This window comes from Staurois parvus, unplaced genomic scaffold (genome assembly GCF_062004578.1).
Source record: "Staurois parvus isolate SC_StPar_1 unplaced genomic scaffold, SC_StPar_1.0 ptg000191l, whole genome shotgun sequence".
Classification (NCBI taxonomy): Eukaryota; Metazoa; Chordata; class Amphibia; order Anura; family Ranidae; genus Staurois; species Staurois parvus.
This window is the reverse complement of record NW_028317987.1, coordinates 2,916,335-2,942,752: the sequence shown is the minus strand read 5'-3', so window position 1 is coordinate 2,942,752 and position 26,418 is coordinate 2,916,335. Positions and strand designations below refer to the sequence as shown.

The following is a 26,418-nucleotide window of genomic DNA, read 5'->3' as shown; positions in this document are numbered from 1 at the left end:
AAACAGTACATCCCATAATAGTTGGCTGGACAGGAAGGCACAGCACAATGGGGGGTATCACATGGCAAACAGACAATGGACAGCCATGTGGCCGAGAACAAAGGAACACACACTATACACAAGACTCAGACCTTCACATACACACCCTGTACCCCTTAACAGGCACAGGGTGCCTTAAACATAATGGGAATTTGGGAAGATGATACAGAGGTCCCCCCACCCCCAAAAGTCACTCCCATCACATGCCTCTACTATGGGGGTTCAATTAGTTTGTAGAGTTATGACTACAGAATATCGGGGTGCCGTGACGTGGCTCTGTAGCTTACAATGTGATTGCAAATGTGTGCTAACTAAACCCGTTTTAAGGCATACTGTTAGACGGGGTAATTTGGTTTGTTTGCAGGCTGGCTGGCAAGTTGAGCCGGGAACGTTTCTCTTTTGTTGTGTGACATGCGTTGCCCGTTCAAGTGCTCCTTGCTGTGAAGGCCAGTTATAGACTGGGGCAGCGGCCATTTCTTGTACTATCAGGGTGAGCAAGCCTAGTGCTTGTCAGTCTCCAAAGATGCAGTTTTACAGCTTCCACCAACCTTCCATCTCTCCCAGACATGACTTGTCTGTTCCCAGGTATGAGAGCTCTGACTGCATGTTTCTGGTGAGTATAAATTACACCCGGGGAGAGGCATGAAACCTGAGCTGGACCAAGGATCAGAGATCCCTAAAAGTGTATGAGAGGAGCCTGGGAGATGTGTGAACCCAGAAGAGGATTTTCCCAGCTCCCTCTGAGACACTCTGCTACATATCCCCCCTTGTTTCATCCCCAGGGTTGGCACAGCTGTGGCCCAACAGGAGTGAACCCGGGACCGGGCATCTACATTTCCCATCTTAGCCCCTGGTCTGTGTTTTACCATGAAGGGATAATCTTGAGGAGCCAAAAACCACCAGTTCACCCGTCTATTTGTCTCCTTCTTTTGGGCCATCCATTGAGGGGATCATGGTCAGCTATCAGGTCAAACTCACCCTAACAAATAGTATCTTAGAGCATCCAAGGCCCACTTTATGGCTAAACATTTCTTGTCAATTACAACATATTTCTTTCCATGTTCATTACGATACATCAGATGCATCCATTTAAACCACATAAATCCTTGGAAAAATCAGGGATGTACAGCACTGGGTGTGCACAAGGGGGCCCTCTTCAGGACTTGGGAAGACTCTTCTGCCACTGGGTACCATTTTACCATTACAAAGTCTTTCCCTTTTGTAAGGTCAGCCAGTAGAGCTGATAGAGTTGCTAAATTTTGGATAGACCTTCTATAGTACCCCGCAATACCAAGGAAGGTTCAGATATGCTTTTTGTTTGCAGGACATGGCCATTCTTGGATGGCTTCTATTTTGTTTTATGACGTCTTGTCCAATAGTGTAGCCCAAATATACAGCATTTGCCAAAAAACCTTCCTTGAAGAGAGAATCCAAGACCACCTGGAAATGGGGCAAGTGAGAGTCCCATTCAGTGCTATGTATCACTATGGCATCCAGATAGACTGCTCCATACTGTTGAGGAGGTCCTAGGGTCCTGTCCATAGCCCTCTGAAGTGTTGACGGGGCATTTTGTAAACCAAAAGGCATTTCTTTATATTATACGAACCCTGAGGGGGTCACAAATGCAATCTTTTCACTGGCACTTTCAGTCAGGAGGATTTGCCAGTATGCTTTTGTCAAGTCCATAGTGGTCATGAAACGGGCCTTCCCAAGCCTGTCCCTGAGCTCATCTACCTGAGGATAGGGTACGTGTTAAATTGTGTCACTAAATTAATCTTTCTGAAGTCATTACAGAACCTCAAAGTACCGTCTGGTTTTGGGACTAAAATGATAGGACTAGACCAGTCACTATTAGACTCCTCAATGATGTCTAGCTCCAGCATCCTCTTGACTTTGTCACTGATGTCCTTTCTCCTAGCTTCAGGAATCGGTATGGTTTGAGTTTGTCACGGAACCCAAGTTCAGTAATAATATCATCCTAAACCACTGAAGTCATACCAGGTAACTCTGAAAATGTGTCTCTGTTCCTTATCAGGAACTCTCTAGCTCCCTGCTTTTTGGAATGAGACAGTCTGTCTGGAATTGTGACTTCAGGGACTAGAGGGGACTCAGTACTCCCAGGAGTTCCAGGGGCAGACCCCACAGTCAGTGCCACCCTATCCTTCCAGGGGCTTACAGGTGTACATGGTATATCTGCTCAGGATTTCTATTATCCGATTGATATACTTTGTAATTCCCCAACTCTTTTAACCACTTCAAAGGACCCTTTTACTTAGCCAGGAACTTGCTTTCAACAGTAGGAACCAACACCAGGACCCGGTCACCAGATGAGAAAACCCCATTGTATATTCTTTGTTGGGCTTCCTGGGTGTGAACTTCGTGTTCTTCTACAATAGACGTGATCGCTGTAATCCTGTCCTGCATATGAGCCATATACTCAATGACACGTTTGTGGGGTGCCTGCTCCCCTTCCCAGATTTCCTTGGCTATGTCTAGGAGCTCCCGAAGATGATTCCCATAGAGTAACTCAAATGGAGAGTGCCCCTTAGAGGACTGGGGAAGCTCCACCAGGCCATCAGTATGAGGGTGTGTCAGGGATAAAAACACGCCCACAGCGACTAGATAACCAAGGCGTGCACATGTGTGACTGGGGTACAGAGGGAGTGAGGGGGACTCTGAGCATATAAGACTGACCATGATACAATTTCACAGCCCGCACTACCTCTGGTCACCACTAGAGGGAGATTTTCCTATCCAGCTGGCTGACCACACACAGGCAGATACGAATCTTACATACAATCTTGTGCACTCTAAGGGTTGGGGAGCAGTCTAGCAATTGGCACACCCTTTTAGGATTCCTCCAGCTATCTTACAAGCTAGCACCTCGATGTTCATCACTCTTCAACTGTCCACACACCTCCACACCAGACACCACAAACGGTAGCCTGCCACCACCCAACAGTTTGTCGGCAGACTGATCTTCTGGGCCACCACACACACAGATCTCTGTCTGGCAGATCTGCTACTTTACAATCTCCATGCAATCTGCCAACACACAGTACAATTGCATACACATTGGCAATGAACTTAGACCAAAAGTGGGAGATTTATGCACACCCCCAGATTTATATGGCACATGTACTGGTGGTCCAATCAGAACCCTCCAGGACCCACCAGTGCACACCACCAGATTAATATGAAACGTGTACTGGTGGTCCAATCAGAACCCTCCAGGCCCCAGCAGTACACACCCCCAGATTAATATGACACGTGTACTGGTGGTCCAATCAGAACCCTCCAGGCCCCAGCAGTGCACACCCCCAGATTAATACAACATGTGTACTGGTGATCCAATCAGAACCCTCCAGGCCCCAGCAGTGCACACCACCAGATTAATATGACACGTGTACTGGTGATCCAATCAGAACCCTCCAGGCCCCAGCAGTGCCCCCAGCCCTGAATTCTCAACAATGGAACTCTCCAGTGAAATCTCCTCTCATCAATTACTAGCCGGATTCTCTCTATTACCTCCTGTATGTACAAAACTCACCCAAATCTCTCCCCTCCTCACCATCCACTAGAAATTGGAGGAATTGTTTCTTCTTCCTGAAATCCAGACCTAGAGAGGAATAGAAAAGAACCAACAAACCACACAAAGTCTTTTTATAGAGATTTATTCCATCAAATCCAAACTATTCTACACATATTTATTCCATGGAATATGAAGAGATTTTTCTATCAATAATCCCATCAAATCTGCGTGTTTATTGGACTTTATTCCCAGCAATAATCAATCAGGAATCCATGCCGGCAATCATCAGATCAATAGGAATGTTTCCAATATCCAGTGATCACGGTTTGATCCTCCAACATAACCAGTGCACAGAATGATAAATCTATCCCATGAAATGGATCTTATTGATTGGTTGATGTCATTTATTGATCTATTGATTCCCTTCTATGATAGAATAGATTGATTTCTCCATGTATTGATCATCCTCTCCATATATCTCTTCACCTTGTCTAACATCATACAAATCCTGAATGCTATAAATCTCAGTCCTGTCCATGAATTGTATGTGACTCGGGTCTTTATAATACGATATACTGGACTGTTACTTCATTCCCTATTTTTATATCGTCTTCTTACACCTGTCCTGATGAAGTGACACTTTGAAGCCATGAAACGCGTTGATGGTGTATTTTACATTCACTTGTCCAGTAAACTCCGACCTTCTGAAGAAAACATTTCAGAGTTTCCTCCTTTACTATGGGGCTCCTCTGCTGACCTCACCCTCATTTTTTCTTGGGGTGAAAGTTCTCCCCCCGGGGTCCAAATCCTGCTTAGTATATGATGATCCGGAATTCCCCGATGACCATGGAGGGTGACCACCCATTGACTTCAGTGAGGAGACAGACATATTCCCCACAAGTCCTCAGATAGGTTGTCTGATCCCTGGATGGGTTCCCACAACCTCCCAGATGTGAGTACATGCACCGTACTTCTCCCCATCTTCTAGAACCATCTCCCACCTTCTGGTATCCATCACTACACTCAGTCCCATCTCTTCCATGGTCTTTTATCCTCTTTTCCTGTCTCCTGATGGTTTGGAGGATTTCTACATATTGCTCTCATGACAGGTCTACTTTAATTGTATGCAGAGGGGAGGGGGAGGAGTACACAGACTCCTCCCAGTGTTGGTTTATGAGGGGGACCTATAGGGTATTCTGCCCTGTCCAATCACAATATCCCCTGAGGAGCCCCCACTGTGTGCAGGTACCCCCCAGACATGAGACTGTCCTCCAATCTGGTCATTTTCTGATAGATCAGATGACAAAGTCATATCTATGAGGGTTTCTGTCATGTCATGTCTATGGGCCCCTTATTGTACTATAACCCCTCCTGACCTATACTGGGAAATATCCGGGCTGTGATTGGTGAGGACAATACTGCTGTTATCTCCAATATTGTTCTATGGGTGGGATTTGTAGGAAGATCCTGTACAGAGGCACCTATTCATTCACAAAACTGAAGCCCAGGAAACACCCTTTACTATGCTTCAGTGAATGACCACAGGAGTGATCAGTACCAATCACTCACTGTGTTCATTCAGAAAGGGGCTGGTAAACATGATATGCCAACCCCCCACTCTCCATCCTGAACACCACACTGATCTCCAACCCTAGCAGCAGCCAGTGTGGGGGGCAGGAGGGGAAGTCAGACAGCAGCACTGCAGAGGGGGGCTGGGGTATCGGTAGGAGGTCCCAGCACAGGGAGGGAGTTTCAGTGATGGGGAAGTATTTGGACATTTTGATCTCCTTATGGCTCCCCTGCAGCAGCTGAAGCCAGTGGGAGGGGAGAGAAGAAACCAGATGCAGGGGAGCCACAGATGGAACGGTGATGGGAGGAGGGGGGACGGGTGCTGTGGGGGGATCAGTGCAGCATAGGGAGGATCAGTGCTGTGGGGGGATCCGTGCTGTGGGGGATGGGTGCTGTGGGGGATGGGTGCTGTGGGGGGATAAGTGCTGCAAGGGGATGTTAGAGCTGTGGGGAGCCATCTTAGAGGACAGGCAGAGGGGCTGTGGAGTGGAGGGAAGCTCAGCAGACCAGGCACTCATAGCAGAAGGGGGAAAGCCATGACAGTATGTTGTAGTCACCTGACCAGCTGGAGGCAGTTCTGTAGGTCAGTAGGACATCAGTACATCCATGGCAGGGAAAGGGTTCAAGTGCCACCTAGGGGCCATTGTTCAGTAACAACGTTTTTTATCATCTCAATGGCACACCCCATCTTAGGGCTGGACATGTTGGGTATCTATTGACTCGGCACAACCTCATCTTTTATATATTACAAACAATTGGTAAAATAATGTATTTGTGTTCTCAAACATTACATTTAGTGTATTTTGTACTGATGGAGCGAATATCATGTGACATAAATAATCAGAACTCTCACCATTGTATTCTCCAGGGCCTCTGATGTCACAGAATAGATGTTTGGGGGTTTATCTCATCTTCAGGACCAAAATCTGCATTTTCCCATGTGTGCAAAATCATGCAGAAACAGCTCTGGCAGTGAGAGGGTTAATGTGGGCTAGATGGGATCCCTCTGCTGGGGTCACACTGTACACATTAGAGCTCCCCCTAGCTGCAGCCTGGTAATAACATTGCTGGGAGGTCTATTCACTGCTACATACTTCCCACCTTTATAGAAACATATTCTGCAGCACAGTGGCTCAGTGGTTAGCACTTCCTCCTAGCAGCTCTAGTCATTGATTTGAATCCCAACCACTTCCCTACCTGTGTGGAGTATGCATGTTCTCCCTGTGCCTGCGTGGGTTTCTTCTGGGTACTCCAGTTTCCTCCCACACTCCAAAGACATGCTGGAAGGTAATTGGCTCCTGTCTATATTGGCCCCTAGTATGTGTATGTATGAATGTGAGTTAGGACCTTGGACTGTAGGCTCCTCGGGGGCGGGGACTGATGGGTAATATGTAAATTGATGTCCCTATATAAGTAGCTGTAATCATCTAGGAGTCTGTCCATAAAACAATTGCACAGCAATACACCCGGTGAATGTGCCTGTCATTCCCTCTGTGTGAATGGGATGGGGGGAGTAGAGGGAGTAGGCTCTGTGCTGGGCGGGGTGAATGGTTTCCATGGATATAAAATGGAGAATACCACATTTGGCAATAAGATGGTTCTAGTTTCTATGATACTTAGCGCCATCTAAAGGCCAGAAAAGTATGGCATTTATTTCTTGACTTTGTAAAATCATCCTTGCCCCTAGGTGGATGCTGCTCCCATCCCCCGCCGGGTCCAAGTGTGAGAACTCAGCGATCATGTGATTGCTGACCATGAGTTCTCACAGCCATTCTGAGCAGAGAGTGGTGACTGTCAGTCACCGCTCTCTGCCCTGCCCCCCCCACACTCACTGGGCTGTGGAGGGGGAGGGTGCAGCTGGTCCAGACTCTGATGTCGGGATCTTTCCCCAGCCTGGACTGGCTGAGTGACGTCAGCTGACAGTGGGCTTCGCCTGAAAATGGGTCACAGGAGATCAGAATGAACTGCACTCCTCTGATCCACAGGAGAAGTACAGACAAAAGAGCTTTGCCTGAACTTCTCCTTCAAAGAATATGTTCCTCCAACATGTCCTATTCCTGATCTGTGCCGGCTGTCCCATGTCCTGGTATGAAGACGTCTCCTCTTCTCTCTGTATTGCTTCCTTTGTGTGAGATCCCCGGTGATCCTGCCAGTCCCTCTGATTTCCTATTAAACCTGACCATACTAGGCATGACAGCTCAGTGTGGTCAGTTTTGTAGCTGTGCTGGGAGCTCAGTCTGCTCTCCTCCAATCATCAGACTTGTCCTGACACCCCCCTCCCTACACAGCCATTCACTGGGAAGACCAGTGAACAGAAGACAAGTGATCACATGAATAGTAGTAAGCAAGATGTCACTTCCTGATATCATTGCTTACTACTAGTGAAATCTGTGAATGATCACCGAGGTCACATGGTACAGGGCTATTCCCAACAGACTTGTACCATGTGAATACAGCTCTCACAGTATTTCTCAATGGCTGCAGGAATGCAGCCGGAGAGAAGGAGAAATTATTGCTTTTACAGCCTTTAAGGGTGTAAAAAAACAAAAATGTAAATTTTATTTGGAAAAATTAAAATTTTTGGTTAAAAACTAATTTGTTTTTTGTTTTTTTACTAAAAAGATATCTGAATACATTTTGGCCAAGATTTATGAAGAAAGATTATTTATTTGCAAACTTTTATAAGAAAAACACTTTTTTCAAAATTTTTGGACATTTTCATTTATATAGCAAAAAGATAAAAATTCCAGCGGTGAATAAATACCATCAAAATAAAGTTTTACCAGTCTCAGAGTGCGGGAGTGTGACCTCAGAGTGCGGGAGTGTGACCTCAGAGTGCGGGAGTGTGACCTCAGAGTGCGGGAGTGTGACCTCAGAGTGCGGGAGTGTGACCTCAGAGTGCGGGAGTGTGACCTCAGAGTGCGGGAGTGTGACCTCAGTGCAGCAACTTAAAAGGTGAAACTAATATATGAGACTCATTCCATGCAAAGCAAGATAGTTCAAGCCGTGATTTGTCATCATTGTGATGATTATGGCTTACAGCTCATGAAAACCCCAAATCCACAATCTCAGAAAATGAGAATATTCCATGCAATCAATAAAACACGGATTGTACATAGAACAATATTGCACCTCTGAAAAGTAGAAGCTGCATATGTACTCAGTACTTGGTTTGGGCCCCTTTTGCAGCAATCACTGCCTCAATGTGGCGTGGCATGGAAGCTATCAGCCTGTGGCACTGCTGAGGTGTTATGGAAGACCAGGATGCTTCAATAGCGGCCTTCAGCTCTTCTGCAATGTTCGGTCTCATGTCTCTCATCTTTCTCTTGGCAATGCCCCATAGATTCTCTATGGGGTTCAGGTCAGGCGAGTTTGCTGGCCAATCAAGCACAGTAATCCCACGGTCATTGAACCAGGTTTTGGTGCTTTTGACAGTGTGGGAGGTGCCAAGTCCTGCTGGAAAATGAAGTCAGCATCCCCATAAAGCTCGTCTGCGGAAGGAAGCATGAAGTGCTCCAAAATCTCCTGCTAGACGGCTGCGGTGACCCTGGACTTAATGAAGCACAGTGGACCAACACCAGCAGATGACATGGATCCCCAAATCACCACAGACTGTGGAAACTTCACACTGGACTTCAAGCATCTTGCAGTGTGTGCCTCTCCATTCTTCCTCCATACTCGGGGTCCTTGTGCCTCTCCATTCTTCCTCCATACTCGGGGTCCTTGTGCCTCTCCATTCTTCCTCCATACTCGGGGTCCTTGGGCCTCTCCATTCTTCCTCCATACTCGGGGCCCTTGTGCCTCTCCATTCTTCCTCCATACTCGGGGCCCTTGTGCCTCTCCATTCTTCCTCCATACTCGGGGTCCTCGTGCCTCTCCATTCTTCCTCCATACTCGGGGTCCTCGTGCCTCTCCATTCTTCCTCCATACTCGGGGTCCTCGGGCCTCTCCATTCTTCCTCCATACTCGGGGTCCTCGGGCCTCTCCATTCTTCCTCCATACTCGGGGTCCTTGTGCCTCTCCATTCCTCCTCCATACTCGGGGTCCTTGGGCCTCTCCATTCTTCCTCCATACTCGGGGTCCTTGGGCCTCTCCATTCTTCCTCCATACTCGGGGTCCTTGTGCCTCTCCATTCCTCCTCCATACTCGGGGTCCTTGGGCCTCTCCATTCTTCCTCCATACTCGGGGTCCTTGTGCCTCTCCATTCTTGCTCCATACTCGGGGTCCTTGGGCCTCTCCATTCTTCCTCCATATTCGGAGTCCTTGGGCCTCTCCATTCCTCCTCCATACTCGGGGTCCTTGTGCCTCTCCATTCTTGCTCCATACTCGGGGTCCTTGGGCCTCTCCATTCTTCCTCCATACTCGGGGTCCTTGGGCCTCTCCATTCTTCCTCCATACTCGGGGTTCTTGGTTTCCAAATGAGATGCAAAAGTTGCTCTCATCAGAAAAGAGGACTTTGGACCACTGAGCAGCAGACCAGGTCTGTTTTTCTTTAGCCCAGGTAAGACGCTTCTGACGTTGCTTGTTGTTCAGGAGCGGCTTGACAAGAGGAATATGACATTTGAAGCCCATGTCCAGGATCCGTCTGTGTGTGGGGGCTCTTGATGCACTGACTCCAGCCTCAGTCCACTCCTTGTGAAAGTCCCCAACACTTTTGAATGGTCATTTCCTGACAATCCTCTCCAGGCTGCGGTCATCCCTGCTGCTTGTGCACCTTTTTCTTCCACACTTTTCCCTTCCACATAACTTTCTATTAATGTGCTTTGATACAGCACTTTGGGAACATCCAACTTCTTCTGCAATTCCCTTTTGAGGCTTTCCCTCCTTATGGAGGGTGTCAGTGATGGTGTCAGGTCAGCAGTCTTTCCCATGATTGTGATTCCTACTGAACCAGACTGAGAGACCATTTAAAGGCTCAGGAACCCTTTGCAGGTGTTATGGCTGAATGAGCTGATTAGAGTGGGACACTTTGAGCCGAGATTATCCCACCTTTTCACAAGATTCTCATTTTCTGAGATTGTGGATTTGGGGTTTTCATGAGCTGTAAGCCATAATCATCACAATGATGACAAATCACGGCTTGAACTATCTTGCTTTGCATGTAATGAGTCTCATATATTAGTTTCACCTTTGTTGCATTACTGACATAAATGAACTTTTGCACGATATTCTAATTTTTCGAGTTTTACCTGTATCTGACGTGTATATCAGGGTGTGCTTCTTCCCCACATGAGAGCTGGGTTGTCCAGCAACATTCATCTAGAAGACATTTCCCGCACTCAAGGCTCTAATACATTTCCAGGGTTGTGTGTGACCCCTGATGTACAGGAAGACAGGACTTCAGTGAGGAACATTTCCCTCATTCAAGACAGGAAAGTGATTACTCCCCTGTGTGAGATCTCTGATGTGTGAGCAGACTGGACTTCTGTGAAAAACATTTCCCACACTCAGGACAGGAATACGGCTTCTCCCCTGTGTGAGATCTCTGATGTGTGAGCAGACTGGACTTCTGTGAAAAACATTTCCCGCACTCAGAACAGGAATATGGCTTCTCCCCTGTGTGAGATCTCTGATGTTTGTGCAGACTGGACTTCTCTGAAAAACATTTCCCACACTCAGGACAGGAATACGGCTTCTCCCCTGTGTGAGATCTCTGATGTATGTGAAGACTGAACTTCATTGAAAAACATTTCCCGCATTCAGGACAGGAATATGGTTTCTCCCCCGTGTGAGATCTCTGATGTGTGTGCAGACTGGACATCTGTGAAAAACATTTCCCACACTCAGGACAGGAATATGACTTCTCCTTTGTGTGAGATTTCTGATGTGTGTGAAGACTGGACTTGTCTGAAAAAAATTTCCCACACTCTGGACAGGAATATAGCTTCTCCCCCATGTGAGATCTCTGATGTTTATAAAGTTGATACATCTGTGAAAAACATTTACTGCACTCAGTACAAGAATATGGCTTCTCCCCCGTGTGAGATCTTTTATGCACATTAAGATTGGATTTAGAACAGAAATACTTCCCGCACTCAGGACAGGAATATGGCTTCTCACCTGTATGAAAACGCTGATGTCTATAAAGATTGGACATCTGTGAAAAACATTTCCCGCACTCAAGACAGGAATACGGCTTCTCCCCCGTGTGAGATCTCTGATGTGTGTAAAGATGGGACTTCCTTGAAAAACATTTCCCGCACTCAGGACAGGAATACGGCTTCTCCCTTTTGTGAGATCTCTGATGTTTGTTAAGACTGGATTTCTGTGAAAAACATTTCCCGCACTCAGGACAGGACTACGGCTTCTCCCCCGTGTGAGATCTTTCATGCGCATTAAGATTGGATTTAGAATGGAACCTCTTCCCACACTCAGTACAGGAGAAGCTCTTTGCTGTTGGAAAGCCGGCCCAGTACCGCACAGTCTGAGGTTCCTCAGTATACGAGGAATTCGATGGTCCATCTACACTGGGTGGTGCCTGATGGACATTGGAGGGAGCCGGGTTTTCTCCTGGACTAAACTGTGTGATGTCCTCATCTTCTACTTTCCAGTCTGGAGACAAAGTGAGACAATCCTCGGAGGTTTTCCTCATCTCCCGGCCATGGACTAAAATACAAAGGCAAAGAGGATTACTAGACAGGAGCTGATTGGTTCCCCCAAACCAGGACTCCGCCCACATCAGGCAGCTTGGTCTCTAAGGAGCTTACAATTCCACCCTCAAGGGAACTAGGAAATGGCTCCTCTGATCTCCTACCAGGTCATTTCTTTATTCATGGACCTTAGTCAGAGAGTGAGGAAACAACCAGAACTGTCTTTTATAGGAGGGACAGTGATGAGGGGATTACAGGAGGGTTTACAACCACTTTAAATGTCTACACAAGACAAGTTGCAGAGATCCCACACCGCTGCCTCCCATCTCCTGAGACTGCACTCAGTGACTTGGGTCTGAGACACTACAGACATATCCCTCCACCCGGCACAGCCTGGGAGAAATGTTCTGTCAGAGATCTTACTAGACTTGGACATTGTGCAAAAGATCAAAAGAACATGCCCTACGGGCCTAGGTCTAGGATTGTCTAGGGTGAAAATGAACATTTTTCTGCCAGCTGAACCCCAGAACCTCCATAAATCCAGTCTAGATACATAAATTGTGTCTGCAGCACAGAGAAGGAAGATTATCCGAGAGAAATCCAGGAATACAGGACGGGGAACACAGCTCAGGAAAGTGACCAGGGGATTACAGGCTGATATCACCCAGTCCCCGCCCTACTCTGGACCAATCAGTGAGCAGTATGGGTGGAGGAATGGATTTAGTGTTCATGACCCACCTGTGCTGATCTCTGTAGGAGTGTCCTCCTCTATAAATGTCCCCGTTATTCCATCCTCCTCCATAGACTGCTGATCATCCCTCACATACGCCTCTTCTTCTTCTGCTTTCACCTCAAATTCTATATCGATTGGATCTCCACTCTAAATCATGAAAATTCGAAATTTCTCATAATATATAAATATAAGCTAACATGAAAAATCCACATATTATCTCCTCAAATCCATGTTCAAGATGTTCTGTACAACCAACCTTGTAATGAGGAGGGATGGTGTGATCTTCCTGTTTGGAATCCGGGGAATACAGAGGACGGGGACATCTCTCTGGTGGGTTCCTGGTATTAGGTGGCTCCATCATATCCTTGTGTCCTTCTGAAAACTCCTCCATCACTCCATACTCCTCATCCTCCTCTTTAACAATATTCTCATCCCCGAGGATTCCACTCTGAATGCATAACACAAATACTTTCAATGGTAACAATGCAGATAATGTACAGATCCTAATGATACTATCAGTGATTGGATAATGTCCCAGTTTTCCCAGCTACGCTCACCTCTCCTGTCAGCAGCTCCATCATCTTCTTGGTGACTTCTAGAATCTTCTGCATGTTGTGTCTCTCAGGGTTTAGGGAGTCACATGGAGGCACTGTGATGGTCATATGATCACCTGACTTCAGAAGAGGAAATCTCTGTATTGAGGAACCAATAGGAATATCATGTTAGACTCCCAGAATCCTCCTCACCTCTCCGGTCAGGTCTGTTTTATTAATAGAGATAAGAGTGATGTCATGTGACCTCCCAGAATCCTCCTCACCTCTCCGGTCAGGTCTGTGTTTTATTAATAGAGATAAGAGTGATGTCATGTGACCTCCCAGAATCCTCCTCACCTCTCCGGTCAGGTCTATGTTTTATTAATAGAGATAAGAGTGATGTCATGTGACCTCCCAGAATCCTCCTCACCTCTCCGGTCAGCAGGTAGATGATCTCCAGGGTGAGGTTTAGTATCTTCTCAGTCATGTGACTCCGGTCCTCCTCCATCCTCATTGGTGCCATCATGTGATCTATACAGGTCTCCTTGTAGACGGATAACTTTGGGAAATGAAAGTAAGAATGATTTGGATGGTATTGGTCACACAATAATAGGATGTGGATGTGAGGGGGGAATAGGAGGGTTGCTGGACATTGAAGGACTACTCCCCCCATGGGAAGACATTTAGTTTGGACTGTTTAGTGTTTACTACAGTTTTGAGGTCCGAGGACCCTTTTCTCTGTTGGGTTTGTTTGGTCTCTGAACTGGTTTTGATGAGTTTTAGATCTGCAGACAAGGAATGATAAATCTGATCCTTCCTATGACTAGTTTGCTCTGAGGCAGTGCTGTGAGGTCAATGTCGGCTCATCATGCAGGGATGGTCACTTTACATCACCCGACGCCCGGGACATGTAGTTCTGGGTGCCGGGCAAGTATTGTTTTTATTCTTTATCCCTGCTGAGGGCAAGCCGCAGGGCTCTCCTTTCAGGTGCCAGCCTCTGCCACCCCGTGTGTGTGATCCTCTCCTGTACCTACTATGCTTCCCCAGCTCTGCTTGCCCATTTGTGGGTGCAGTTCAGCAGGTGCCGGAGGGTAGAGGGGACAGATGTCAGGGCTCTGTCCTCAGCAGAGGTGTTAAGAGACCTGGCACCCCTGCCAATACCTTGCATGGCCGCAGAAGTTCACATTGGCTCAAATTTGGTGGCAAACGGCCTTTATAAGGAAACCCTGCACTACTCTCAGGTTCTGATTGATCTCTGGCTCCCCAGTACCTTGTTCCTGTTCCACTGTGAACTGTGATTTCCTGTTACTGACTTGGCTTGCTCCTGGACCTGTCTTCTCTGCTTAAACCCTGACCTGACCTGACCTCGGCTGGCTAACAGATATTTTCTCTTTCTCTTCTGTGTATGACTTCAGCTGGGCTAACGGATATTCTCTCTTGCTCCTCTGTGTATGACCTCAGCTATCCCATCTGACTATGTCTCTTCTGATCTCCACCCGGTACTGGATCTTGGCTTTAAACCGGCTATCCAGTAATCCTGTTCCCCGGAAGGGCTTGCATACCTCGCACAGGTGCCACCTGTCTGCAGACCTCATCTCAGTGCATCAGCTGTGCTCCTGGGTGGACCACCAACAAGCACTCCTACAGGTGACCTATGCCACTTTGGTCCTGACTCCTGCTGTCCCACTCTCAGGGGAGTCTGGAACTTAGCCATAAGGGAAGCCCTCTCTCCATTGGCGTCTCTCACCAGGTACGTGATAGTATCAACCAGCCATTATGTCTGAGGCCGAGAGAGGTGCTTCCGCATTAGAGGCCCTGTGACAACAGATGACGGTACTTACGCAAGTGGTCAAGGATCTGCAGGAGGGATATTTTCAGCTGGAGGGACATCTTCATTTACTCACTACCACTGCACCTTCAGCAGACCAGAATCCATTGCCTAGTCCTATCCCTACAGTGGCACCAGCCAGTTCGCCTTCCACTGTTACACCCACTTTGGTACTACCTAGAGTTACCATTCTGGAATGCTTGCTGGGGACCAATGTAAATTCTGAGCCTTCAAGAATGCTTGTGAGTTGTATTTTGCACTGCAACCCAGGACCTTCTCACTTGCGGCAGTTAAAGTGGGGTTCATCATTTCTCTCCTATCTGACAAACCTCAAGGGCACACAGCTTACTGGAACAAAAGGACCCAGCGCTGAAGTCAGTGATCACATTCTTTGAAACCATGGCAGCTCTTTATGATGACCCCCAGAAGACCTCTACTGCTGAATCCGCCCTTCATGCTCTACAACAAGGCCGATGGGCTGTGGAGGACTACATTGTGAAATTCCGCAAATGGTCCACCAATACCGGGTGGAATGACGCAGCCCTAAAATACCAGTTCCATCTAGGTCTGTCTGAGTCCCTCAAGGATGAATTAGCTAGGGTGGAGGCTCCCTCCTCCTTGGAGAACCTTATTCAACTCGCTACCCAATTGGATTGACAGCTACGGGAGAGATGTTCTAAACGTACCCAGACCTTTTGCCAAGGGTTCTGCCAAGGGTTCCAAGACCAGTGGATTCTGTCCCTATTTCTCTGCCTATCGGAAATCCTGAAGTAGAACCCATGCTAATTGGCCTTCTCCGACCTGCCTTAACTCCAGTGGAAAGATTACGCAGACGGCAAGGCAACCTATGCCTTTACTGCGGAGCTGTCACAGATCCACACCGCACGCACTTGCCCACACACAGTGCAATTGCATACAGATTGGCAATGAACTTAAACCGAGCATATATAGACACTGTAATACAATAATCTCTCTGGAGATATGAGCCGGAGCTTAAGTACCCAGAAGTCACTTATTAATTTTATGATTTAATATCCCAAAAGTGGGCAGTGCATAAAATATGTACAAAGTATAAAAAGTTTCAAATAATACAGAACATACAAAAAGACACACAATTGGCTATTCACTATAACATTAAAGGGAATAAAAACAGAAATAAAACTTTTACCAAGAGTTATCCTGTGAATGAAGCAAGTCAGAGAAAGTCTGCAATTCACCAGTCAAATAGAACCGGCTTCGTACGAGTCACCCCATCCATATCTCAGGGTCCTCAATTTATGGAAATATGGACGTAGGCTGGACATTAGCCCTTGGCCAATCAACCTTGGGGGGTGTTCCTGTACCAGCCCACAGGACATTCGAGGTACTGAAGTGCCTAAAGTCGATTGGACCAGGAATGGTTTGAATCACCAAGTCAGGGATAGAATTTCCAACACCAGCGCATCAATCCGATCGTGACAGTACCAATCTGTTCAGCTGTTGCAATCAGGCACCATATAACTGTTTTCTGTGTTTCTCTGGGATTCTACAGAGGCTACAAATACAGTTTTACATGCAGATGTAGCTTACAGTGTGTCCAATCAGAAGAAAGTATTTTCATCTCTCTGGAACTAATATTGAATCTTTTATGAGAGATTAAATATATTCCTCTGATCTGTGGATATAAATCATAGCTAGCAGACAAAGTGGAGCCCTCTCCTGGTCTCCTGCTTTTTCCCAAAGCCAAAATGGCTGGAGCTCTTCTTTTATTTTTCAAGAAGGTGGCAATCTCTGGCTACATAGGTGACAACGTTTTATTGACATCTAGGTGTCACCTCTAGCTTTTGAGCTGCTCTGTCCTTTCAGATGCTAATTGGTGAACATATGTCTCTGACTGAATCCTGAACACTTATCTTTAATAACATGGACTGAAACTAAATATATAATGACATATTTCTACTGATCACATCTCAACTACTTGAATCTTACATTTATGTCATGGGGCCATGGGCCATTTCTTACACAACTGCCCAGTGCGACCAAGTAAGTCCAGCCAGCCTCATCCTTCATATATCCACTTATCCAGAACCTTAACCACCCATGTCATTCTACCCATGTCATTACAGGTGGCTGGAAAGGTAGTCAAGTTGCGGGCAATCATTGATTCGGGAGCCTGTAGTTGTTTCTTGGACATCCACCTTGCCCAGAACCTAGGTATTCCTCTTTGTCCTAAAACACAAAGGCTTGATGTACTCCTAGCAGATGGCACCAATCCTAGCTCATCACCCATTACCCAAGAAACCATTCCCATCCTAGCCACAACTGACTCTGTCCATCAGGAATTCATCCGCTTCGACGTCCTGAGACCTCCCATGTTTCCAGCCATCCTAGAAATACCTTGGTTGCAAGCTCACAATCCTTAAATCAACTGGCTCAAGAAAGAAGTCACCTCCACATCAAATTACTGCCTTCAGCACTGCGGCACTCACACACTCACCAATTTCCCTGTGTACCTCTCAGTTCAGCCTACATCAGATGCCAGTCAATCTGTTCCCCCTGCCTACCACCATTTCCTTGATGTATTTGATAAAGGGAAAGCTGACGCTTTACCATCTCATCGATCACATGATAGCCCTATTGAGCAGCTTCCAGGGGCAGAAATACCCTTTGGGCAAAGCCTCCCACTATCCGAAATAGAACTGAAAGCTCTCCAACAATATATTGACGAGAACCTTGCCAGGATTCATCCGTCCCTCTTCCTCACCTGCCAGGGCAGGTATTTTTTTCATTGAAAAAAAGGACCAGTCTCTCCGTCCCTGTACCGATTATAGGAAACTCAACAAGACCACCATTAAAAATTGGTACCCACTCCCTCTTGTTCCTGAGTCATTTCAGAGGTTTTGGACAGCCCGAGTGTTCAGCAAGCTAGATTCATGAGGAGCCTACAATTTAGCCAGATTAGGGAGGGCAATGGGTGGAAGACCAGTTTCAGAACACGCTTTGGGCACTTTGAGTACCTAGTGATGTCGTTTGGATTGTGCAACACCCCTGCAACATTCCAACACTTTGTGGATGATATCTTCAGGGAATACCTCAATCTCTTCTTGATCGCCTACCTGGACGATATCCTGATTTTCTCCAACTCATTGGAACTCCACTGAGACCATGTTAAAAGTGTACTGACTACACTAAGGATGCATGGTCTGTATGCTAAGGCGGGAAAGTGTGAATTTGAGAAGCAGTCCATCCAGGTCCTTGGGCTCATAATCTCTACTGAAGGAATCTCTATGGATCCTCAGAAAATCTAAGCCATATTGGATTGGCTTGCACCTAGTGACAAAAAAGTGGTCCAAAGATTTGTGGGCTTTGCCAACATTTATCGGAAGTTGATCAAGGGCTTCTCAACCATTATAGCCCCCATTACCCAACTCACTCGCCAGCATGCAAGTTTTCTCTGGAGCCAGGAAGCACAGACAGCCTTTGAGCAGCTAAAAAAGCAGTTCACTTCTGCTCCTGTATTACAACACCCAGAGCCAACACTTCCCTTCATCCTGGAGGTGGACGCATCAGAGGTGGCTACAGGAGCCAAGGCCCAAAAGCTCTGCTCCATCCGGTAGCTTTTTGCTTTAATAAACTAAGCCAAGCTGAAAGGCACTACAACGTAGGCAACAGGGAACGTTTGGCGATCAAAATGGCATTCAAAGAATGGAGGTACCTTTTGGAAGGAGCTAGTCACCCAATCATGATCTTCACAAATCATAATTATCTAGAATATTTAAGATCTGCCAAGAGCCTAAGATTACGGCAAGCTAGATGGACCCTATATTTCTCCAGGTTCAATTTTCACATCACCTACCGCCTCCTGATACCATACTGTCGGCCCAACATTTTTTGTTGATCCAGCCCAGTCTGAAGCTTTTGATTGAACAGGCATCTGCATGGTGCGCCGAACCTGAGCAGAACTTGTTAAGAAGGCAGGATGGCTTTCTGTGGTACCAGGATAAGATCTTTGCACCCCATGAGGTAAGATCCCAAGTTTTCAAGACATTCCATGACCATCAACTGGCTGGTCACTTTGGAGCCCAAAAAAAATGGATCTGATCCAGCAATCGTTTTGGTGGCCCAACTTAAGTCAGGACTGCAGAACCTATGTAAAATCCTGCACAGTATGTCTACGTAGCAAGGGAGACAAAGCCAAGGCATGGGGGTTGCTGAGGCCCCTATCCATTCCTAATCATCCCTGGGAAATGATCGCAATGGACTTTATTGTAGACTTGCCATCTTCTGAGGGGTTTGCTACCATCCTAGTAGTGATATATTGGCTATCCAAGATGACCCCTTTTCTGCCAATGATAGGAACTCCTTTGGTGCCTGAGACGGCACATATCTTTATTAAGGAAATCGTTAAGCTACACGAACTGCCCAGCAATATCGTGTTTGACCGAGGGGTTCAATTTACCTCCAGGTTCTGGAGAGCCTTATGTAAAACTCTGAAAGTTGAACTCTGCCTATCATTGGCCTACCACCCTCAAAGTAATGGGCAAACAAACTGAACAAACTAACCAAACGTTGGAACAATATCTACAATGTTTCTCCGCCTTTTCCCAGGATGATTGGACATCTCTACTCCCATTAGCATAATTTGCATACAATAATTCCGTCCATTTCGCTACGAATCAGTCACAATTTTGGGCCAATTACGGATTCCACCCTTCTTGCCTGCTGGATACCATACTCAAAACCTCGGTACCTGCAGTTCAGGACAAAATCAGCAGGATACAGGACAACTATTGAGCTCTCCAGGAATCCGTACAAAGATTGCAAACTGACTACAAAAGATACTATGACAAGAAATGGAGGGGAAATCCTTCTCTGCAGGTTGGAGACCAGACTTGGCTATCAACAGCCAACCTAAAACTTCCTTGCCCATCGTGGAAGTTGGGACCAAGATACATTGGGCCCTTTCGGATCAAACAAGTAATCAATCCAGTGGCATATGAGCTATCTCTTCCCGAATCATATGGGATTCACCCAGTCTTCCATGTTTTTCTGCTCAAGCCAGCAGTTCATGATCCATTTCCGGGAAGAGTGGAACCTCCTCCGCCACCAATAACAGTTGGGGAGGATGCAGAATATGAGATAGAATCAATCCTGGACTGCAAGAAGTGAGGAAGGCAGATCCAGTACTTGATCAAATGGAAGGGGTACTCTCCTGAAGAAAGCTCCTGGGAACCAAAGACAACATACAGTGGGGATCGAAAGTTTGGGCACCCCAGCTAAAAAATTTTATTAATGTGCATAAAGAAGCCAAGCAAAGATGGAAAAATCTCCAAAAGGCATCAAATTACAGATTAGACATTCTTATAATATGTCAACAAAAGTTAGATTTTATTTACATCATTTACACTTTCAAAATAACAGAAAACAAAAAAATGGCGTCTGCAAAAGTTTGGGCACCCTGCAGAATTTATAGCATGCACTGCCCCCTTTGCAAAGCTGAGACCTGCCAGTGTCATGGATTGTTGTCAATCATCGTCTGGGAAGACCAGGTGATGTCAATCTCAAAGGTTTTAAATGCCCAGACTGATCTGACCTTGCCCCAACAATCAGCACCATGGGTTCTTCTAAGCAGTTGTCTAGAAAACTGAAACTGAAAATAGTTGACACTCACAAAGCTGGAGAAGGCTATAAGAAGATAGCAAAGCGTTTTCAGATGTCAATATCCTCTGTTCGGAATGTAATTAAGAAATGGCAGTCATCAGGAACAGTGGAAGTTAAAGCAAGATCTGGAAGACCAAGAAAAATATCAGACAGAACAGCTCGCAGGATTGTGAGAAAAACAATTCAAAACCCACGTTTGACTGCACGATCCCTCCAGAAAGATCTGGCAGACACTGGAGTTGTGGTCACTATTCCACTATAAAGAGATACTTGTACAAATATGGTCTTCATGGAAGAGTCATCAGAAGAAAACCTCTTCTACGTCCTCACCACAAAAATCATCGTTTGAACTTTGCAAATGAACATATAGACAAGCCTGATGCATTTTGGAAACAAGTTCTGTGGAACGATGAGGTTAAAATGGAACTTTTTGGCCGGAATGAGCAAAGGTACGTTTGGAGAAGAAGGGGCACAGAATTGAATGAAAAGAACCTCTGTCCAACTGTTAAGCATGGGGTTGGATCAATCATGCTTTGGGGTTGTGTTGCAGCCAGTGGCACAGGGAACATCTCATGAGTAGAAGGAAAAATGGATTCAATAAAATTTCAGCAAATTTTGGATGGTAACTTGATGCCATCTGTGAAAAAGCTGAAGTTAAAGAGAGGATGGCTTCTACAAATGGATAATGATCCTAAACACACCTCGAAATCCACGGGGGATTACATCAAGAGGCGTAAACTGAAGGTTTTGCCATGGCCTTCACAATCTCCTGACCTCAACATAATTGAAAATCTATGGATAGACCTTAAAAGAGCCGTGCGTGACAGACAGCCCAGAAATCTCAAAGAACTGGAAGACTTTTGTAAGGAAGAATGGGCAAAGATACCTCAAACAAGAATTGAAAGACTCTTGGCTGGCTACAAAAAGCGTTTACAAGCTGTGATACTTGCCAAAGGGGGCAGTACAAGATATTAACTCTGCAGGGGGCCCAAACTTTTGCAGACGCCATTTTTTTGTCTTCTGTTATTTTGAAAGTGTAAATGATGGAAATAAAATCTAACTTTTGTTGACATATTATAAGAATGTCTAATCTGTAATTTGATGCCTTTTGGAGATTTTTCCATCTTTCCTTGGCTTCTTTATGCACATTAATACAAATTGTTAGCTGGGGTGCCCAAACTTTCGATCCCCACTGTACATGCCCCCAGACTTCTCCAGGAGTTCTACTCCAAATATCCAGACAAGATGGCTCAAGTAGGCATCCAGAGGCTGCCCTTTATGGGGGGGGGAACTGTCAGGGCTCTGTCCTTGGCAGAGGTGTTAGGCGACCTGACACCCCTGCCAGTACCTTGCATGGCCGCAGAAGTTCACATCGGCTCAAATTTGGCAGCAAATAGACTTTATAAGGAAGCCCTGCACTACTCTCTTGCTCCCCAGTACCTTGTTCTTGTACTACTGTGATCTGTGATTTCCTGTTACTGACTCGGCTTGCTCCTGGACCTGTCTTCTCTGCTTAAACCCTGACCTGACCTCGGCTTGGCTAATGGATATTCTCTCTTGCTCCTCTGTGTATGACCTTGGCTATCACATCTGACTATGTCTGTTCTGATCTCCACCTGGTACGGAACCTTGACTTTGAACCGGCTATCCAGTAATCCTCTGTTCCCCGGAAGGGCTTCCATACCTCACACAGGTGCCACCTGTCTGCATCTCAGTGCATCAGCTGTGCTCCTGAGTGGACCACCAACAAGCACTCCTACAGGTGACCTGTGCCACTTTGGTCCTGACTCCTGCTGTCCCACTCTCAGGGGAGTCTGGAACTTAGCTGCAAGGGAAGCCCTCTCTCCATTGGCCTCTCACACCAGGTAAGTGACAACGGAGGAGAGCGGACACGTTCACTCCCTTCTTGTCCTGACCCAGAAGTGACGTTATGACAGATTTTCCTACCCTCGAGGCCGACAAAGAATGTAATGCGGTGCGATGTGCTCTACATTACATCCAATGGAGTACAGGGGAGACATTGTGGGTCTTTTAGACCCTGGATGTCCCAATAAAGAGAACCTGTCATCAAAAGTCCTCTCATAGAGGACTTTGTCCCCTTAAGTAAAAATGTTTTTTTTTTTAATTGTAAAGAATGAAAGTTACACCCAAGTACATAACTTCTTCCCTTAAAAATGTTTGAGGCCCCCCACCCCCACATATATGCACGCCCAAACGTAAGCGCACACGCTGGAGCGCCTACACGTGATAACATTGATTGTGATACACGTTACATATCGCCGGTCACACCAGAATGAGAGGATAATTCTAGGAGCAGACCTCCTCCGTACTCTATACTGATGACCTAGAAGGGGCTATAAATGTGTCACCTATAGATAATACCGGGGACTAAAGGTTGTCACCATTTCAGCACACACAACTTATGGTTTGACATGTTGGATATCTATTTACTCGCTGCAACCTCGGCTTTTATATTTTTACACATAAATGGGTCATTTATTGCTTTTTGTGCCCTGAAATTAACTTAAGTGTATTTTTTACTGAAATTTTGCATTTCCTAGACTTTGTGATAATATTTTGTGACATAAAAAATAGAACTACCGCTATTATATTCTCTAAAGTCTCTACTTTCAGAAAATCGATATTTTGGGGGTTTTGTGTCATCTTCAGGACTAAAATAATTTTTTAGACATGTGCAAAAAATGCAAAAACAGCTCTGGGAGTGAAAGGAAGAAAGGATAAACAGGACACTCCCCTTTTCTGAGGAGCAGCCAATCGGTTCTCATTACACTGCAAGGAGTCTCCCCTCCCTGCTAGTCCCCGGGTGCTGGAGACAGGGGGGGGAGGTGAGGAGGAGATAAAAAGCGCAATGTTACACATATTAAATGTTTTAATCGCTATAAAGCCCCTTTCATTTTTGAAACCCCAGATATTCCTAAAAGAGCCTCAGATTTATATACATTTTCTGTTACAAAGGAATGTTTCCTTCCTCCTGAGCAGCAATGTAAGGGGCTCTATGCGCCATACTCCTGACCCCGGCACTCCATCATTGTGTTGGCTGCATAGTGTAATGATTGCCCATTGGCTGCCTGTGTAGTGTCATCATTGCCCTTTGTAGGCCATGTATGGTCAGGATGGTCCTTGTCTTGTCTATTTATTGTCAGTGCTGTTTGTTTAGAGGACCATATTACTAGAATTTATCTCCACAATGAGGAGAATGTTCCGGCCCCGGAAGTGGGGGAATGTTCTGCCCCTGAAGGGGTTCATCAGGGTTCCCACATTATATATGTGTGTATCATCATCTGCTGGAGATAAAAGACGTCACAGTGACTATGGAGGAAGAGGACGGACATGACTATGGAGGAAGAGGACGGACGTGACTATGGAGGAAGAGGACGGACGTGACTATGGAGGAGGAGGACGGACGTGACTATGGAGGAAGAGGACGGATGTGAATATGGAGGAAGAGGACGGACGTGACTGGAGGAAGAGGATGGATGTGACTATGGAGGAGGAGGACGGATGTGACTATGGAGGAAGAGGACGGATGTGACTATGGAGGAAGAGGACGGACGTGACTATGGAAGAAGAGGACGGACATGATGGGGGTTACTGGGTGTAAATAAAACATAACATCTTTTTACCTCCTCTGCTGCCACTTCCACCAATGTCTCCTCTCTACTTCCTGTCTGTACGGGACATCACTTCCTGTCTGTACCTGACATCACTTCCTGTCTGTATTCCATAGAGACTTCCTGTCTGTGCCTGACATCACTTCCTGTCTGTATTCCATAGAGACTTCCTGTGTGAGTATAGGTGAGATCCCCACCTTGTGGAGTTCAGAGGAACTGCAGCCCCGAGATCCATCCCATAATCCCCCTTCCTGTATAATATGTACCTTACAGGGATACTACGGGAGATGAAACATTACTGAATAAAGGAAGAAGAAATAAATGTAACTCTTATGTAACCAACTGTTCAACAAACATCTCTTATTACATATAGAAAAGTCTTACAAACACAGAACACAAAATACAAATGTATAGCTAATGAGAGCGATCCCGCCAAACCTGATCCTTCTGGGGGGGACAATGCAAAAATATATATCAATCCACTCATAATGACATCATCTTCTGGGAGTGTCTGCACATCCATCCATTTCATACACATTTCATTGTCTCAGCAGATCTCCTGCAGCCTATTAGCTCCCATTTCCCTCTCTATGTTTCAGCGGATCTCCTGCAGCCTATTAGTTCCCATTTCCCTCTCTACGTCTCAGCAGATCTCCTGCAGCCTATTAGCTCCCATTTCCCTCTCTATGTCTCAGCGGATCTCCTGCAGCCTATTAGCACCCATTTCCCTCTCTATGTCTCAGCAGATCTCCTGCAGCCTGACTGCTCAGGGGAGGGATTTTGGCTCCTCTGATTTTGCAGTAAATGTGATTGCATTAGTCCTGTTGATTTTCATATTTCCATGTAATAAAAGGTGTCACAAGATGTCGGGTTCCCCTTTCTCTCCTCCCTGAGTGTGTATTTAGAGGCGGAGCTCCTGCTGGAATGGCGGTCGGAGGCGGAGTCTAGGAGGGAGACTGACAGAACCCGCAGCAGACTTGCAGGAGTGAGCGAGGAGGATCCGGTTCCTTTACCATCGGAGATGAGGATCATATGACATCACATTGCCTCCACCTCCCTCCCTGATAGAAGAGAGAAAGAAGAAGAAGATTCTAGAAGTCACCAGAGAGATCACTGAGCTGCTGACAGGAGAGGTGAGCGGTGCCGGGAATTCTGGGACATTCTCCAGTAACAGACAAGGGATGTGTCTGGATGGTGACTGTATCATTGTGTGTGTCAGGTTCCTATAAGGTGTCAGGGTGTCACTGTCTATTTCTCCATGGAGGAGTGGGAGTATTTAGAAGGACACAAGGATCTCTACAAGGACGTCATGATGGACAATCAGCCGCCCCTCACATCACCGGGTAAGAGGAGACTTTATTGTAAAGGAGAGAGCAGTACGGAGGATCCACCTAGATCCCCCATCATCTGATAAACACATAGAAACAATGGATTCAGTCAGTGTGTGTGTTTCCTACAGATGGATCCAGTCATGGGAACCCACCAGAGAGATGTCCCCGTCCTCTGTATTCCCGGGATTCCACACAGGAAGGTCACACCATCCCTCACCATCATCAGGTAGATGATGACAATTATTGGTAGTTGTGATTTATACACAGCATGTTTGTTACAATGAATGTTTTATTATATCTTTCAGAGTGGAATCCTCGGGGATGATAATATTGATGTTAAAGAAGAGTATAAAGAGGAGGATGAGGAGTATGGAGTGATGGAGGAGTTTTCAGAAGGACACAAGGATATGATGGAGCCACCTAATACCAGGAACCCACCAGAGAGATGTCCCCGTCCTCTGTATTCCCGGGATTCCACACAGGAAGGTCACACCATCCCTCACTATTACAAGGTTGGTGGGATGGGGAATCTAGAACATGGACTTGAGGAGAAAATATGTGGATTTTTCATGTAAGCTTATATATTTTTTGTAAAATTTCTCATTTCCTTGATTTAGAGTGGAGATCCAATCGATATAGAATTTGAGGTGAAAGCAGAAGAAGAAGAGGCGTATGTGAGGGATGATCAGCAGTCTATGGAGGAGGATGGAATAATGGGGACATTTATAGAGGAGGACACTCCTACAGAGATCAGCACAGGTGGGTCATGAACACTAAATCCATTCCTCCACCCATACTGCTCACTGATTGGTCCAGAGTAGGGCGGGGACTGGGTGATATCAGCCTGTAATCCCCTGGTCACTTTCCTGAGCTGTGTTCCCCGTCCTGTATTCCTGGATTTCTCTCGGATAATCTTCCTTCTCTGTGCTGCAGACACAATTTATGTCTCTAGACTGGATTTATGGAGGTTCTGGGGTTCAGCTGGCAGCAA

General features: G+C 46.2%; 2 protein-coding genes and 1 long non-coding RNA gene across 3 annotated transcripts in view; 1 reads left to right on the top strand and 2 right to left on the bottom strand.

Moving 5' to 3' along the window:
- LOC149461864 (uncharacterized) overlaps positions 1–26,418 on the top strand; it is a 309,357-nt gene that overhangs the window by 43,590 nt on the left and 239,349 nt on the right. The window lies entirely within an intron of this gene.
- Positions 7,788–8,127, bottom strand: LOC149461870 (uncharacterized). The gene is made up of 2 exons (XR_016312752.1): positions 8,075–8,127; positions 7,788–8,011 (listed from the first exon to the last, which is right to left on the bottom strand). It is a non-coding gene; the product is annotated as an uncharacterized LOC149461870 (long non-coding RNA).
- Positions 10,258–11,742, bottom strand: LOC149461869 (uncharacterized). Its single transcript, XM_089677644.1, has one exon. The coding sequence runs from the start codon at positions 11,235–11,237 to the stop codon at positions 10,521–10,523; it is 717 nt and encodes a 238-aa protein (XP_089533770.1). The 5' UTR covers positions 11,238–11,742; the 3' UTR covers positions 10,258–10,520.